The sequence below is a fragment of the Solanum verrucosum genome, unplaced genomic scaffold (genome assembly GCF_900185275.1).
Source record: "Solanum verrucosum unplaced genomic scaffold, falcon-dt-bn FXZP01000263.1, whole genome shotgun sequence".
NCBI lineage: Eukaryota > Viridiplantae > Streptophyta > Magnoliopsida > Solanales > Solanaceae > Solanum > Solanum verrucosum.
The window spans coordinates 609,383-622,461 of NW_026020353.1; the positions used below are offsets into that span (position 1 = coordinate 609,383).

At 39.5% G+C, this 13,079-nt stretch overlaps 1 protein-coding gene across 1 annotated transcript; it reads left to right on the forward strand.

Annotated features, from left to right (window-relative positions):
* The first annotated feature begins 10,485 nt into the window (after window positions 1–10,485).
* Window positions 10,486–11,301, forward strand: LOC125837598 (uncharacterized). The gene is made up of 3 exons (XM_049516687.1): window positions 10,486–10,635; window positions 10,741–11,038; window positions 11,141–11,301. Exons 1-3 carry the CDS (start codon window positions 10,486–10,488, stop codon window positions 11,299–11,301), a joined length of 609 nt encoding a protein of 202 aa, XP_049372644.1.
* The last annotated feature ends 1,778 nt before the right edge of the window (window positions 11,302–13,079 follow it).

Here is a 13,079-nt window from a genome sequence, read left to right on the forward strand (position 1 = left end):
TTGATGAGCTCTTTTTGAGACACCGATGCGAGGGGATAGCATGGAACCCCAGGAAATACAACGAGGAGATTGCTAGAGAGTTCTATGCTTCTTATGCTGCCACCGTCAGAAACTCCATCACTAAACGGGCCAAACTCGCAGCTTTGCCTCCACTTTAGTCCACTTTGGTGCGGGGGTTCCCAGTAGACATCTGAGAGGTCACCATTCGCAGGTTTTTATATGGACCAACCCATAATATGCCTATAAATGTAGCAGAGTATGACTACCGGATGGGCATCATTCAGAGTGGGGTGTTTTAGAGGAATTCGGAGATAAGGGAAACACAGTTGAGATGGTTAGCGTGTCATATTGTCAAGGATGGGGAGCGTGCTGAGTGGGTTAGAACTCCTAGCCTGGGTATTAGGAAGGCTACATTGAGCTTCACTAGGAAGTTCTTCTGGTTATTGGAGCAGAATAGACTATCCCCGACTCAGGTGGACAATGTGGTTACATGAGACCGGGACGTGATGATTGCAGCCATTCTAGCATGTTTTGAAATCGACTTTGCCCGCATCTTGATAGCTGAGATCCACGAGAGGGCCTCCAAAACCACCACCACACTACCCTTCCCATGTCTCATTTTCCACCTCTACAGGGATACTTGTGTTCCTGTTTGGCATTGTAATCGATTTCTTGATGGAACAAAGACTATGTACATCCACCTCATTCGAGGTGATGCCAACCTTGCTTCACCTCAGAGAGCCACAAGTTGAGGTACCGCCTTTGGGTGATGATCTTGTTGTAGATGTTGAGCAGAAGCAGGCTGATAACACTGCCATTCCCGCCCCTACAGCGGATGCCGAAGCTCCACCTTCTGCGGCCACTAATAAGGCCACTAGCTCATCCCGAGCCACTCCCTCTTCAGAGTCCACTGTCGTTCCTTTGGCAAGAGTCCAAAAGTTGGAGACCCATATGTCCATCTTTCTGCAGCATATGAAGTCGTGGATGCAACACTCTATTGTGGAGTCTGACGCGAGGATGGAGCAGATGATGGATTGGAAGATTCAGATCATTCATAAGCACCTGGATGCTTTCGAGTTGAGAGTCCTGGAGAGACTCGCCTCTACCATCGATGTGACCGCATTCCAGATGGAGTTGGCTAGCCTCTGTTCTGATGTTGCTTCACTCCTAGCCCCTACTGAGACTAAGCCTAAGTTGGCTCATGTGGTACCAGATGATGAGGTGGTGATGACTGCTCTTTTCGGTGATACTATTCCACCACCAGACTCTTCTCGTGCTGAGGGGAGGCGCCACCACTCTGATAACACTTACAACACTGAGGAGGCTTGACGACTAATGAAGAAGGAGCACCAGCAGTTGGAGATATCTATGAGAGAGTCTTTACTTGATGAGGAGAGGAAACAGCAGTGGGCCCGCAAGATAGATGTTGGCCCATTTGGCATTTTGAGCACTACTGAGGGTGCTACGTAAGTTGATGGGGGTGCTACTGATGGCGTTCCTAGTATTGATCTAGCGGGATCTAGGAAACAGGACCCACCCATTTCTTGAGAGGTCTTCGATGCATATGGGTCACAGGTTTGCTTCACCCTATGCTTTACTTTTAATTTTTGTGCATTGAGGGCAATTGCACTTTATTTTTTTGGGGTTGGGGTAAATGGATTGTGAGTGATAGGGCGAAGTCTGAGTAACCCATCTGATAATCCTCTTTTGGGGTTTTCTTGCCTGTGTTTTTTTCCCAAAGGACTATTTACTTTTATGTTGAACCAGCATGCTTAGGAATGTATGTGTAGAAGTAAGTAGAAGAATAAAATCATGATGGCATAAAGAGCATGAATTGATACTCGTCCAACAGTTTTGAAATGTTCTAGATGTATAGGCTTAATGAGGTGAATGTGTTGGATCTCAATATGACCTCATGACTTAAGCTAAAACTTGAATTGGGTATTCTAAAAACCTAATAATGAAACAACGTGCCAAGTGTGTGAGAAAACTTTGAATGTTTATAGAGTATGTGCAAATCTAGAACTTGCCCCGTTGGTCCTGCTAAGATAATCTAGGCTAGAAGTTAGGAAATGATCATAGACCCTTGTTCAAATAAGTCCACTCAAGCCTAAATGCTTCAACCAAAATAAATAAATGTTCCCTTTGATCCAAATGTTTGAGCCTAATGTATATCACTTCTTTCAATACACCTAACTCACTTTTCCTAAATTAAATTGCCTTGGTCCCGGTCCCTCCTTGGACATGTGCACCTTGACATCGGTCAAAATCCTAAGTTTAGGGTGGCTAATTCAAAAAGTTACCTTGATCTTGGCCCTGGTCCGACATCGGATATTGTGCACCTCAACTCATGCAAAATACATAAGTTGAGGGTGGCTATGAAAAAGGAAACCGAAAGAAATGGGTATGAAAAAAGTTTGTATAAAAGAAAGAAAGAAAAACAAAAGAAGATGTGACTTTGTTCAAAAGAAAAAAAAGATGAATTACAAAATTGTTGAAAGAATCAAAGAAAATTAAAGTGAAATAAAAAGAAGAAAGTGAAAAATTCGAGTTATAAAGTCAAAAGTCACATATGTGCGAAAGAGATTCAATCGAAAGAGCAGAAAAGTTAAAGATGTCAAGAAGTGGTTGAGACAAGAGGTAAAAAGCTAGTGTAATGTCAAAGAGGGCAGAAAGTCACTAAATAGTACAAAAATGTACCCTAACTGAACCTGAGCCTACGTTACAAGCTAATAAGGTCCTATAGTGATCCTAGCGACTAATTTGGAGAGTCTAAGCAGTGAAAATAAGGGCAAGCCTATGGTATTGAGCACTAATTGTACTTCAAGTCACTTTTGAGTGTGAGTGTTGAATGAATCCTTAAACTTGAAATTCATATCTATTGTGTGTGAATAAAGTTTTCATTTTAAGTGAGGGCACTAGTTACATTGTTGGAGAATTGATATTGTGGTGATTGTGAAAGGTGTATGTTGTGATGCATATTGGTCGATCTATGTCATGTTTTGATCCGTATGAGTTAGCTTGTTGATTATAGATGAAAAGATTTGCACTAGTGTTATGGAATTGATTGGAAAATCCATGTGATTGCTTGAGTTTGTATATCTGCTTCTACATAATTGTCATTTAGGGTGCTAGTGTGTCGCTTGAGAACAAACAACACGTTTAAGTTGAGGGTGTTGATATACCGTGGGTTTATGGTATTTTTGATACGTTTCACTTAGAGTTTGTGTGGGTCATAGGCCATTTTATTATTATAAATAATGTTTTGTGTATAATTCTTGCAGGATATAGGCTTGGATGCGGTTGATGAAGATGCGAGCTAAAAAGTGCTAAAGTAGCCACCAACGGTGCCATCCACGTACCGTAGGTCTATTGACGGACCGTGGATGGCCAGTCGTAGGTCTTGGCCTGGGAAATGAGTTTCAGTAACTCAAACCATGGAGTGGCAGGACGGATTGTAGTCTAGTCTACGGACTGTAGGTGGTGCATCGTAGGTGGAACATCATGGAAGTCTGACTAGTGTGGAACAACGGACCAAGACGACGAATCGTAGGTTGACCCACGATCCGTCCTGCACGTCCATCATTGATGATGTTATAGTTGAAGGTTCCAATACCTGATGAAAGTTTCTAAGTGTTGAGCCACGAAGGGGACCTACGTACCGTAGGTTGACCCACGGTCCATAGGTCGAAGTGTCGTTTGAAACAGCGTCCTGCCAGTTATTTCCTTATTTTGTTTCCTATTTTATTTAGGATTTGATTTCTATAAATAAGAGTTATAAACCTCATTTTTGGGGTTAGACATTATTGTAAACTCTTAGTTTTTTGTGTTTTGGGAATTAACTTGCAAACTTTAGCAATTTAATTTCTGAACTTCATTTAATACAATTTTCACTTTGAATTTCAATTGAAGATTTCGGGTTTCATCAATTCGACTTGTAAGTTCATGAATTCGTCTTATCTAATTATGAATTGTGAACTCTCAAGCATGAGTAGCTAAATCCACAACTAGGGTTGTGGGAACCATGAGCAATTAACAAAGTATGAATAATAATTAAGTAATTCTTGAATAGTGTTTATGCATGTATTGTTATTGTTAATTCTTTAGCTTAGAAGTCTTTTTAACGGTGGCCAACGTTAGAACTCGCCTCGTTGCTACTTGCCGGACCAAGTAGGTAGTTAATAAGAAAAGAATTAACAATAGAGATTTAGTGAATGCTATCTAATAGTCTAATGTCAATTGGAGCGAAGGTGAAAACTAAGTCATACATTGATGTGATGTTTAATCTGGGGTAAAGGTAAGGGTTAGTAACGCATACACCTGTAGCCAAACCAATGTGCGAGGTGGTATTCCCTACTTGGAGGATAAATTAATTAGGGATACCTAACTTACCAACGTTGCATGTAGAACGCTAGGAGAGGATTACTATTATTTGGATTATTGTGTTAAGAGCTTCTGGGGAACACATATACCCTAGTTTCTTTCTCATATTGATAACTCAAAGTTGAATCTTGCTTACTTGTTACTTAATTAACAATCCATTACTTACTTACAAACCCCCCCCCCCTTTCGGCTACCTCTCTTGGAAATAGTTTGACTAAACAAATATAATAGTGAGTTAAGTTTAAGTCTAAATCATATTCCTCGTGGGATCAAGCCTAACCTACAAGTTGGGTTTTTTATTTGACAATGATCGCTTATAATTCTTTAGGGAGGTGTAATTTGAGTGTATCAGAAGGTCATAGCTCTAGATATTCTTTCCATCCGGGTTCCACCAAGATGTATCGTGACTTGAGAGAACTTTATTGATGGAGTAGTATGAAGAGGGGCATTGCAGAGTTCGTTCCTAAGTGTTTGAATTGCCAACAAGTCAAGGTAGAATACGAGAGGCCTGGTGGTATGGCTCAAAATATAGATCTTCCGAAATTGAAGTGGGAGATGATCAATTTGAATTTTATTATTGGTTTACCACGGTCTCGTGGGCAACATGATTTATTTGGGTGATTGTAGATCGGATGACTAAATCAGCTCATTTCTTACCGATAAAGACTACTTTTTCAGCATGGGATTATGCCAAGTTGTATATTCAAGAGATAGTCAGACTTCATGGAGTTCTGGTCTCCATCATTTAAGATAGAGGTGCGCAATTTTTCGCATAATTTTGGAAGGCTTTCCAGAAAGGCTTGGGTTGGAAGGTAAATTTGAGTATTGCTTTCCATCCTCAGTGTGATGGTCAAGCAGAGCACACAATTCAGACTTTAGAGGATATGTTGAGGGCATGTGTGATCGATTTCATGGGTAATTGGGATTATCACTTACATCTCATTGAGTTTGCTTACAACAACAGTTACCATTTTACCATCCAGATGTATGAGGCTCTTTATGGGAGAAGATGTAGATCTCTTATTGGTGTAACACTCCGAAAAACTAATGAACTAAGCTAGAGCCTAATATGTAGTCTTGTAGCCTAAATGGGGTGGAACGTAAAGATTGGAGTCGTAAAATAACCTCCCTTAGTTAGTGCAAGTATATTTGGACTTAAACGTCAACGCATGACCCCCCCCCCCCATGGACCAACTAAGGGTCCTTGAGGAGGACCTTGATGGCAACCAAAAAGCTGCCAAGAGGCAGCGACCCACGAAATGGGTACCCACGAGCCATGGGTGGACTCACACCCCGTAGGTGGGGGTCGTGGGTCAAGGCTAGACCTCCCCCAATTCTCCAAAGTCTCAGTTGCAAACTACGAACATATAGTAAGGTTCGTGGACTCACTCACGCCTCGTGGGTGAGGTCTCATGAGTGAGGGTTGGGGGTTGGCCAAGATGAGGACTGCAGACCCAACCCACGAGTGACCAGTACGGTCCGTGGGTCCATCCACGCCCCGTGGGTGGGGGTTCATGGATGAGGCGTGCAGAGCTGCCTTAGTTTCGACCTAAGGTGAGTCAAGTTAAGTAAATTATATTTTAATTATTAAAGGGTGGGGACAGTTAATAATGTTTATTTAGACATATATAAATACTTATTAACTATTAACCACCTTTTTTACACCTCATAACTCACAAGACTCAAATCATAACCAACTCCCCTCTCCAATATTTCTCTCTCTAAGACTCCATTGAAGAACAAGAACAACGTCAAGTTTAGGGTTCAAGGAGCAGCGTATTCTCTTCAATTTAGTGAGGAATCTACATAAGGTATGGTGGATTTTCATCTATGGGTAGTTTCCACCCATAGAGTCCCTTCAAAACTTTATTTCAAAGCTTTCAATTTCCCCAAAACCTAGGGTTCCAATCAAAGTCATGGGTTCTCTTTCAAAACGCTTTCAATTGTTGATTTATGGTTGATTATTGTTGATTATGGTTGATTATGGTGTATTATGGTTGAATTGATGATTAATTGTTGATTTATGATAAAAAAAAATCCCCCCAAGAACCCATGAATCCTCTATATTGCTAAATTGTGAATTCATGATATGGGTTGATCGATTATAGAAGTATGTCAATTGATCATGTTTATATTGATTGAGAAATTGAATTATTATATTCCCATATCTAGTGTATTAATTGTAAATGCTTGGGTTGAGATTGCTTCATAGCCTTGAAGGGCAAATTGTTAGGGTTTGTACATGTTGATGAGAATTATGTATGAGCTTATGATTCACTTATAAATTGAAGATCCTATGACTAATGTGTAATTGTGGTATTGTTGAAAGATCATTATCCCCTTACCCTTACATATGACTATGCATGAATTGTCTAGGACTATAATAATGTTGTTGTGTTGATTGAAAGGCTATTCTCATGAAACACTATGAACATGATGTGAAAGGTTTACTCATATATTAATGATTCTAAGGTTGAAAGACCATTCTAACCTAATGAATCCATGAGCTACCATGATACCATATTGGTTTGATTGCTAGGGGATTCTTTCATGAACATGAACTTAAGTGAAGACATAACATGAATATTAAAGGGAATTTTGCTTAGCACCGAGTGGATACGAGTATGAGATGGAAGCTTTTACACCAGTTAGTACAGCTTCCCAATGGGTTCCTTCTACGTTAGTTAGTCCGGGTTCCTAAAATAGTTATCTCATGAGATGGAAACCTTATACCTCAGTTAGTCTAGGTTTCTAGTAGCAATCTCCTTATCCCGTAACTATGTGCCCACATAGGTCTTTAGCTAGTGGATCCACCTAAGCTAACAAACTAATTCTATCTTAGACAAATAGGACACCTCTTTTCGGTGTGGGGGAATGACATCGGATTCCATGTAGCTCACATGGTCTATGTCGGTTAAGGAGATTTCCCTACAAGACAAGAACATGAACTATAAGATGAACATAAATAAGAAACATGAACTATGAACAAGAATATGAGTTATGTACTATGGTTCCTCAAGAGGATTCTACTTATTATGAATGGGGGTATGAGACTTCATTCATGCATTGCACAAGTAGACTTTCAGAGTGATTGTGGTATGTTATTTTATGGCATGATTCTTTATGAGTTAATGCATGCTTTACATGAACCATGAATATGAACATGAACTATACTTATGACTTCTTAATGAGGTTTTCCCAGTATGAGTGGCGGTATGGGACTTCACTTATACATTGCACAAGTAGACTTAAAAAGTGGTTATGGTGTGGTTTCCTTATGCCATGAAGATATATGAATTTATGTATGCATGATATGAATTGTTGCTAAGAGTAACTTTACTTATTACAAGCTATGAACATAAATGTATCCTTGCCTATGAGTGTTGACTATGGATGAGATCAAGGTATGTTATGCATGATTATGGTAGTTTAGGGTTGCTTATGAGATGGATTGACTATGTAAGTACACTAGTGTGCATGATGATTCTTAAACTTGACAAAGTGCATGATTTTAACTAAATGTTCCTTTTTACATGATTTAAGAATCTTTATGCATGGCTTCCATACTTGGTACAATTTTTGTGCTAACCCATATTTTCTACATTTCTATAAATGTAGGTTCTGATCGTTGAGGTATACTTCTCCTTTTGAGTAGAGCTTGGATTGACTATTCTCCACACTCGGTGAGTCCTCATGGTTTGAGGACAAGACTAATTCATTTCTACTTTCCTTTCATATATTCTACTTTGAGACTTTATTATAAAAGGGTTGTGACCCTATTGACCCTCGATTATAGTAGATGCTTAATGAGACAATGTCTAAACTTCTATTTATGGTATGAAAAGACTTCAATTGTAAAAAAATGTTAAATTTCACGTCATTTCTATTACTTATGTTTATGATTATGCTAAGGGCTTGTATGAGACCCCTTTGGGGTCGAGTTCACCATGTTACATCTAGGGGGACCCCTAGGTCGTCACAATTGGATGGTTTGAGGTTGGTCAAGCTGGGTTGATAGGACTAGATTTGGTTCATCAAACTACGGAGAAAGTGAAGATTATTCAAGAGAAGTTGAACATAGCGCAGAGTCGTCAGAAATCCTATATTGATGTTAGGAGAAGAGACTTAGAGTTTGAAGTAGATGATTAGTTTTACTTGAAGGTTTTAGCTATGAAGGGTTCTATGAGGTTAGGCAAGAAGGGGAAGCTTAGTTCCCGGTATATTGGTCCTTATAGGATATCCAAAATGATTGGTAATGTAGCCTATGAATTGGAGCTACCCTCAGAGTTAGCAATGGTTCATCCAGTATTTCACATTTCCATGTTGAAGAAGTGTATGGGCGATCCTTCCCTTATTAGACCGACTGAAGACATTGGTACTAAGGATAGCTTATCTTACGAGGAGATTTCCATTCATATTCTAGATCGCTACGTTCGCAAGTTGAGAATCAAGGAAGTAGCATCAGTCAAGGTCTTATAAAGGAATCAGTTTATTGAGGAAGCTACTTGGGAGGCTGAGGAGGATATGAAGAAGGGATACCCACATCTCTTTGAGTCCGGAGAAATTATAAATTAAGGTACTAACCCTTTTCTTGGAATTTATTTTAGTTGAAATGTTGTGTTACTTTGCATATTGAGTGTTTGAGCTAGATGTTAGATATTACCACCCTTAGTCTACTTAGAGTAATCTCATTTGAGGAAGAATATTCCCAAGGGGGAGATATTGTAACACTTCGGTATTTGAAAGACCTAAAAATGGAAAGAACTAAATTGGAAATAGCAAAATCTAAAATTTTGCAAGTTATGCATAAGTTATGAGTTTTGGGTCAACTTCAAACGATCATAAATTTCAGTGTATGATGAGTAAGGTGGACAATAGATATCAAATGAAAGGTCTTGGAATCCTCTTTCCAATGCCACCGAGTTTGCTAATTTTTGAGCTCATATAAGGGAGATAGGCCCGTTTGAAGTCAGGCTGTCCATTTAAGGAAAGTTACCCAAAAATATGAAGGGTATTTAGGTCTTTTCTTTGACCAATCAGCTAAAACCATTTTTAGTAAATAATTTGGGGTCTAAACTGATTTGGCTCAGTTTTACAAATCCTAATCTACGCTAAGGTTTTGAGAGAAGTTTAAGAAGAGGAGAAAAGGAAAAAAGTCAAGGTGTTCTTCTAGTTTTCTTGCGAATCAAAGGTTTTTTCGCCAAGGGTTTAATCCCCAAGAGGTAAGTGAGTTCTCATAGTGTTGGGTTCACTCACCCAAACACCAATCATACTATTTTCAGTGCAAATTTGTTCTTAAAGTTGAAGGATTTGAATTCTTGTTGAGTTTTCTTGAAATACCTTTAATAATCTTGATTGTTGGATTTTGATGAGTTCTTGAGATAAGTGGTAGTGTTTTGAGGGTTGTTTCAAGTAGATTATCGTGTACATACGTTGAGTATTCGATTCTAATTAGTGATTGAGGAAAAAACCATGTGAGTGGAAATGTAGAAAAGGTGAATGTAGTAAACTACCTAACTAGAATCCCACCACCACCAGTTGAGGAATGCTACTATGAGGAGGATGTGTATGAGTAAATGATCATATGGGAGGTTTCTGAGCTAACACCCAAGGTTCCAACTCGAATAATTGGCACCGAGGTTAAGGAAACCAATGTTGGAACTATGGAAACTACAATTGGGAGGGAAACTATGTATGGGATGGGAACTACGATCATGATAACAACTACAACAGGAACAACTATGGCAACATAATTGAGAGAGTTGGACCCTATGTTCCACCTGGGAATATGGAATCTGGCAATAGAGAGCTTGGGGGTAGTATGTCACGCATTGAAGATATGATGCAAAAGATGATGCAGAGGTTTGATGCAACTGATGAGAATATGAAAGAGATGTGAACTGACTTGTCTAGAATCAGTCAAAAAGTTGATGCCCAAGCAGTGTCGATCAAGAAACTTAAGCAACAATTTAGTCAGTTGTCCACTACTATGAACCCACATCAGCCTGGCACACTTCCTAGAAACACCATCCAGAATCCAAAGAATGATGGGCATTGTATGACAGTCACTACTCAAGGAGGTAAACCAACCATTGATCCCCTATGCCATCTGAGGTTGAAATTGTGGGAGAACAAGATACATATGAGATTGAGGTTACTGGAGAGTCGAACAATGCTACAGAGAAGAAAATAGAGGTGACCCAAAAAGTTGTTCCCATGCCTAGACCTCCACCTCCATTCCCACAGAGATTGGTGAAGTAGACCGAAGAAGGAAAATACCGCAGGTTCATAACTATGTTGAAACAACTTTCCATCAATGTTCCGTTGATAGAGGCTTTGGAGCAAATATATGGGTAGGTGAAATTTATGAAAGACTTGGGGACCAAGAAAAGGGCCATCAGTTTTGTGAATAATCAGACGTTGCAACATTGCAGTGCTATTTTTACTAGGTCACTTGTTCAAAAGAAAGAAGATCTTGGAGCTTTCACTATTCCTTGTACCATCGGAATTTTCCACTTTGCAAAAGCTTTGTGTGATTTGCGTGCTAGCATCAACTTGATGTTGTTGTCCATATATAAAAAGTTGGGTTTAAGGGCTCCAAAACAAACTGCAATGCGTCTACTCATGGCCGATAGAACTGTGAAGAAGCCTATTGGTATTCTCCAAGATGTCCTTGTAAAAATTGGAGTCGTTTATTTTCTGGTGGATTTGGTGATACTTGATTGTGAGGTTGATTTTGAGGTTCCCATCATCTTAGGGAGACCATTCCTTGCTACTGGGTATGCCTTAGTCGATATGGAGAGAGGGCAGATGAAGTTTCGACTAAATAATGAGGAGGTAACTTTTAATATATGTAGGTCTATGAAGCAGGAAAGTGATCTCAAGTTTGTATCAGTGGTGCATCATATTATGGAATGAGGTTCTGATATGTCTATTAAAGAAAGGTTGGGTGTTGACGCACTGGCAGCGGTAATGATGAATTTTGATGGTGATGGTATTGAAGACTATGATGAATTAGTTGCCGCACTTGATAGGTTCAAATTCCATTCCAAACCAAAAAGATTGGAGTTAGATATGACGAATCGCGACTCTCCACCTACAAAAACATCTGTTGAAGAGCCTCCAAAATTGGAGCTCAAGGCTCTACCATCTCATTTAAGGTATGTATTCTTGGGGAGAGATACCACTTTACCGGTAAACATTATTTTAGATTTGAGTGGGGAACAAGTAGAGGCATTAGTTTCTGTGTTGAAGAGGTTCAAGCGAGCTATTGGATGGACTATTGCAGACATTTTTGGGATTTTTCCTAGCATTTGTTCTAATAAAATCCAACTCATGTCGGACAGCAAGCCAAGTATTGAGCGCAAAAGGATACTTAATTCACATGTGCAAGAGGTAGTGAAAAAGGAAATTATTAAGTGGCTTGATGGTGGAGTCATATATCCCATTGCAGATAGTAGTTGGGTCTGTCATGTTTAGTGTGTACCCAAGAAAGGTGGAATTATTGTAGTTCCTAATGCAAAAAATAAGACTGTTCCGATGAGGCCTGTGACTGGATGGAGAGTGTGCATGGACTACCGCAAGCTAAATGCCTGGACAAAAAAAGATCTTCCCGATGCCATTCATGGACCAGATGCTGGATCGTCTCACTGGTAAGGGTTGGTATTGTTTTCTAGATGGGTATTCGGGCTACAATTAAATCTCCATAGCTCCGAAAGATCAAGAGAAAACCAACTTTACTTGTCCATATGGGACTTTCGTCTTCAAAAGGATGTCATTTAGGTTGTGTAATGCTCATGTTACTTTACATAGGTGTATGATGTCAATATTTTCAGATATGGTGGAGGACACGTTGAGGTACTTATGGATGATTTCTCTGTAGTAGGTGACTCGTTTGATGGTTGTCTGATACATCTGGCCGAGGTACTGAAACAATGTGAAGAGTGCAATCTTGTGCTCAATTGGGAAAGAGCCACTTCATGGTGATAGAGGGTATAGTTCTGGGTCATCGGATTTCTAATAAAGGTATTGAGGTTGATTGAGCCAAAGTTGAGGTAATAGAAAAGCTTCCACCACTTGTCTCTGTTAAGGGTGTTAGAAGTTTTCTTAGGCATGCATGTTTTTAGTAGAGGTTCATCAAAGATTTCTCTAAAATTGCACACCCATTGTGCAAAGCTCTCTAAAAGGAGTGTAAGTTTGATTTTGAAAATGCTTGTCTAAGAGCATTTGGAGAGTTGAAAGAAAGGTTAGTGTCAGCACCTATCATTATTTCACCGGATTGGGGGAAACCGTTTGAAGTAATGTGTAATGCGAGTGGAGTGGCGCTTGGTGTGGTATTGGGACAGAGGCGAGAGAAGATTCTTTATCTGATTTACTATGCCAACAAAGCTCTGAATATGGCTCAAAAGAACTATAATGTGAATGAACAGGAACTCATTGCTGTGGTTTTCGCATTAAAATTTTTCTATCCTACTTGCTTGGTACTAAGGTCATAGTGCATACTAACCATTCTGCATTAAGGTATCTGATGGCTAAAAAGGATGCAAAACCGAGGTTGATTAGATTGGTATTGTTGTTGTAAGAGTTAGATTTTGAGGTGAAGGATAGAAAGGGAACATAAATCAGGTTGCCAACCATTTGTCCATATTAGAGGAGGAAGCTATGCTCACGTTAGGAGATGGGATTGAGATTAATGA

Coding starts and splice junctions, on each gene's coding strand:
- LOC125837598 (XM_049516687.1), top strand. CDS start 10,486: ATGCCATCTGAGGTTGAAATTGTGGGAGAACAAGATACATATGAGATT. Junction 10,636..10,740: donor CTCCATTCCCACAGAGATTG/GTGAAGTAGACC, acceptor ATATATGGGTAG/GTGAAATTTATGAAAGACTT. Junction 11,039..11,140: donor AACTGTGAAGAAGCCTATTG/GTATTCTCCAAG, acceptor CCATCATCTTAG/GGAGACCATTCCTTGCTACT.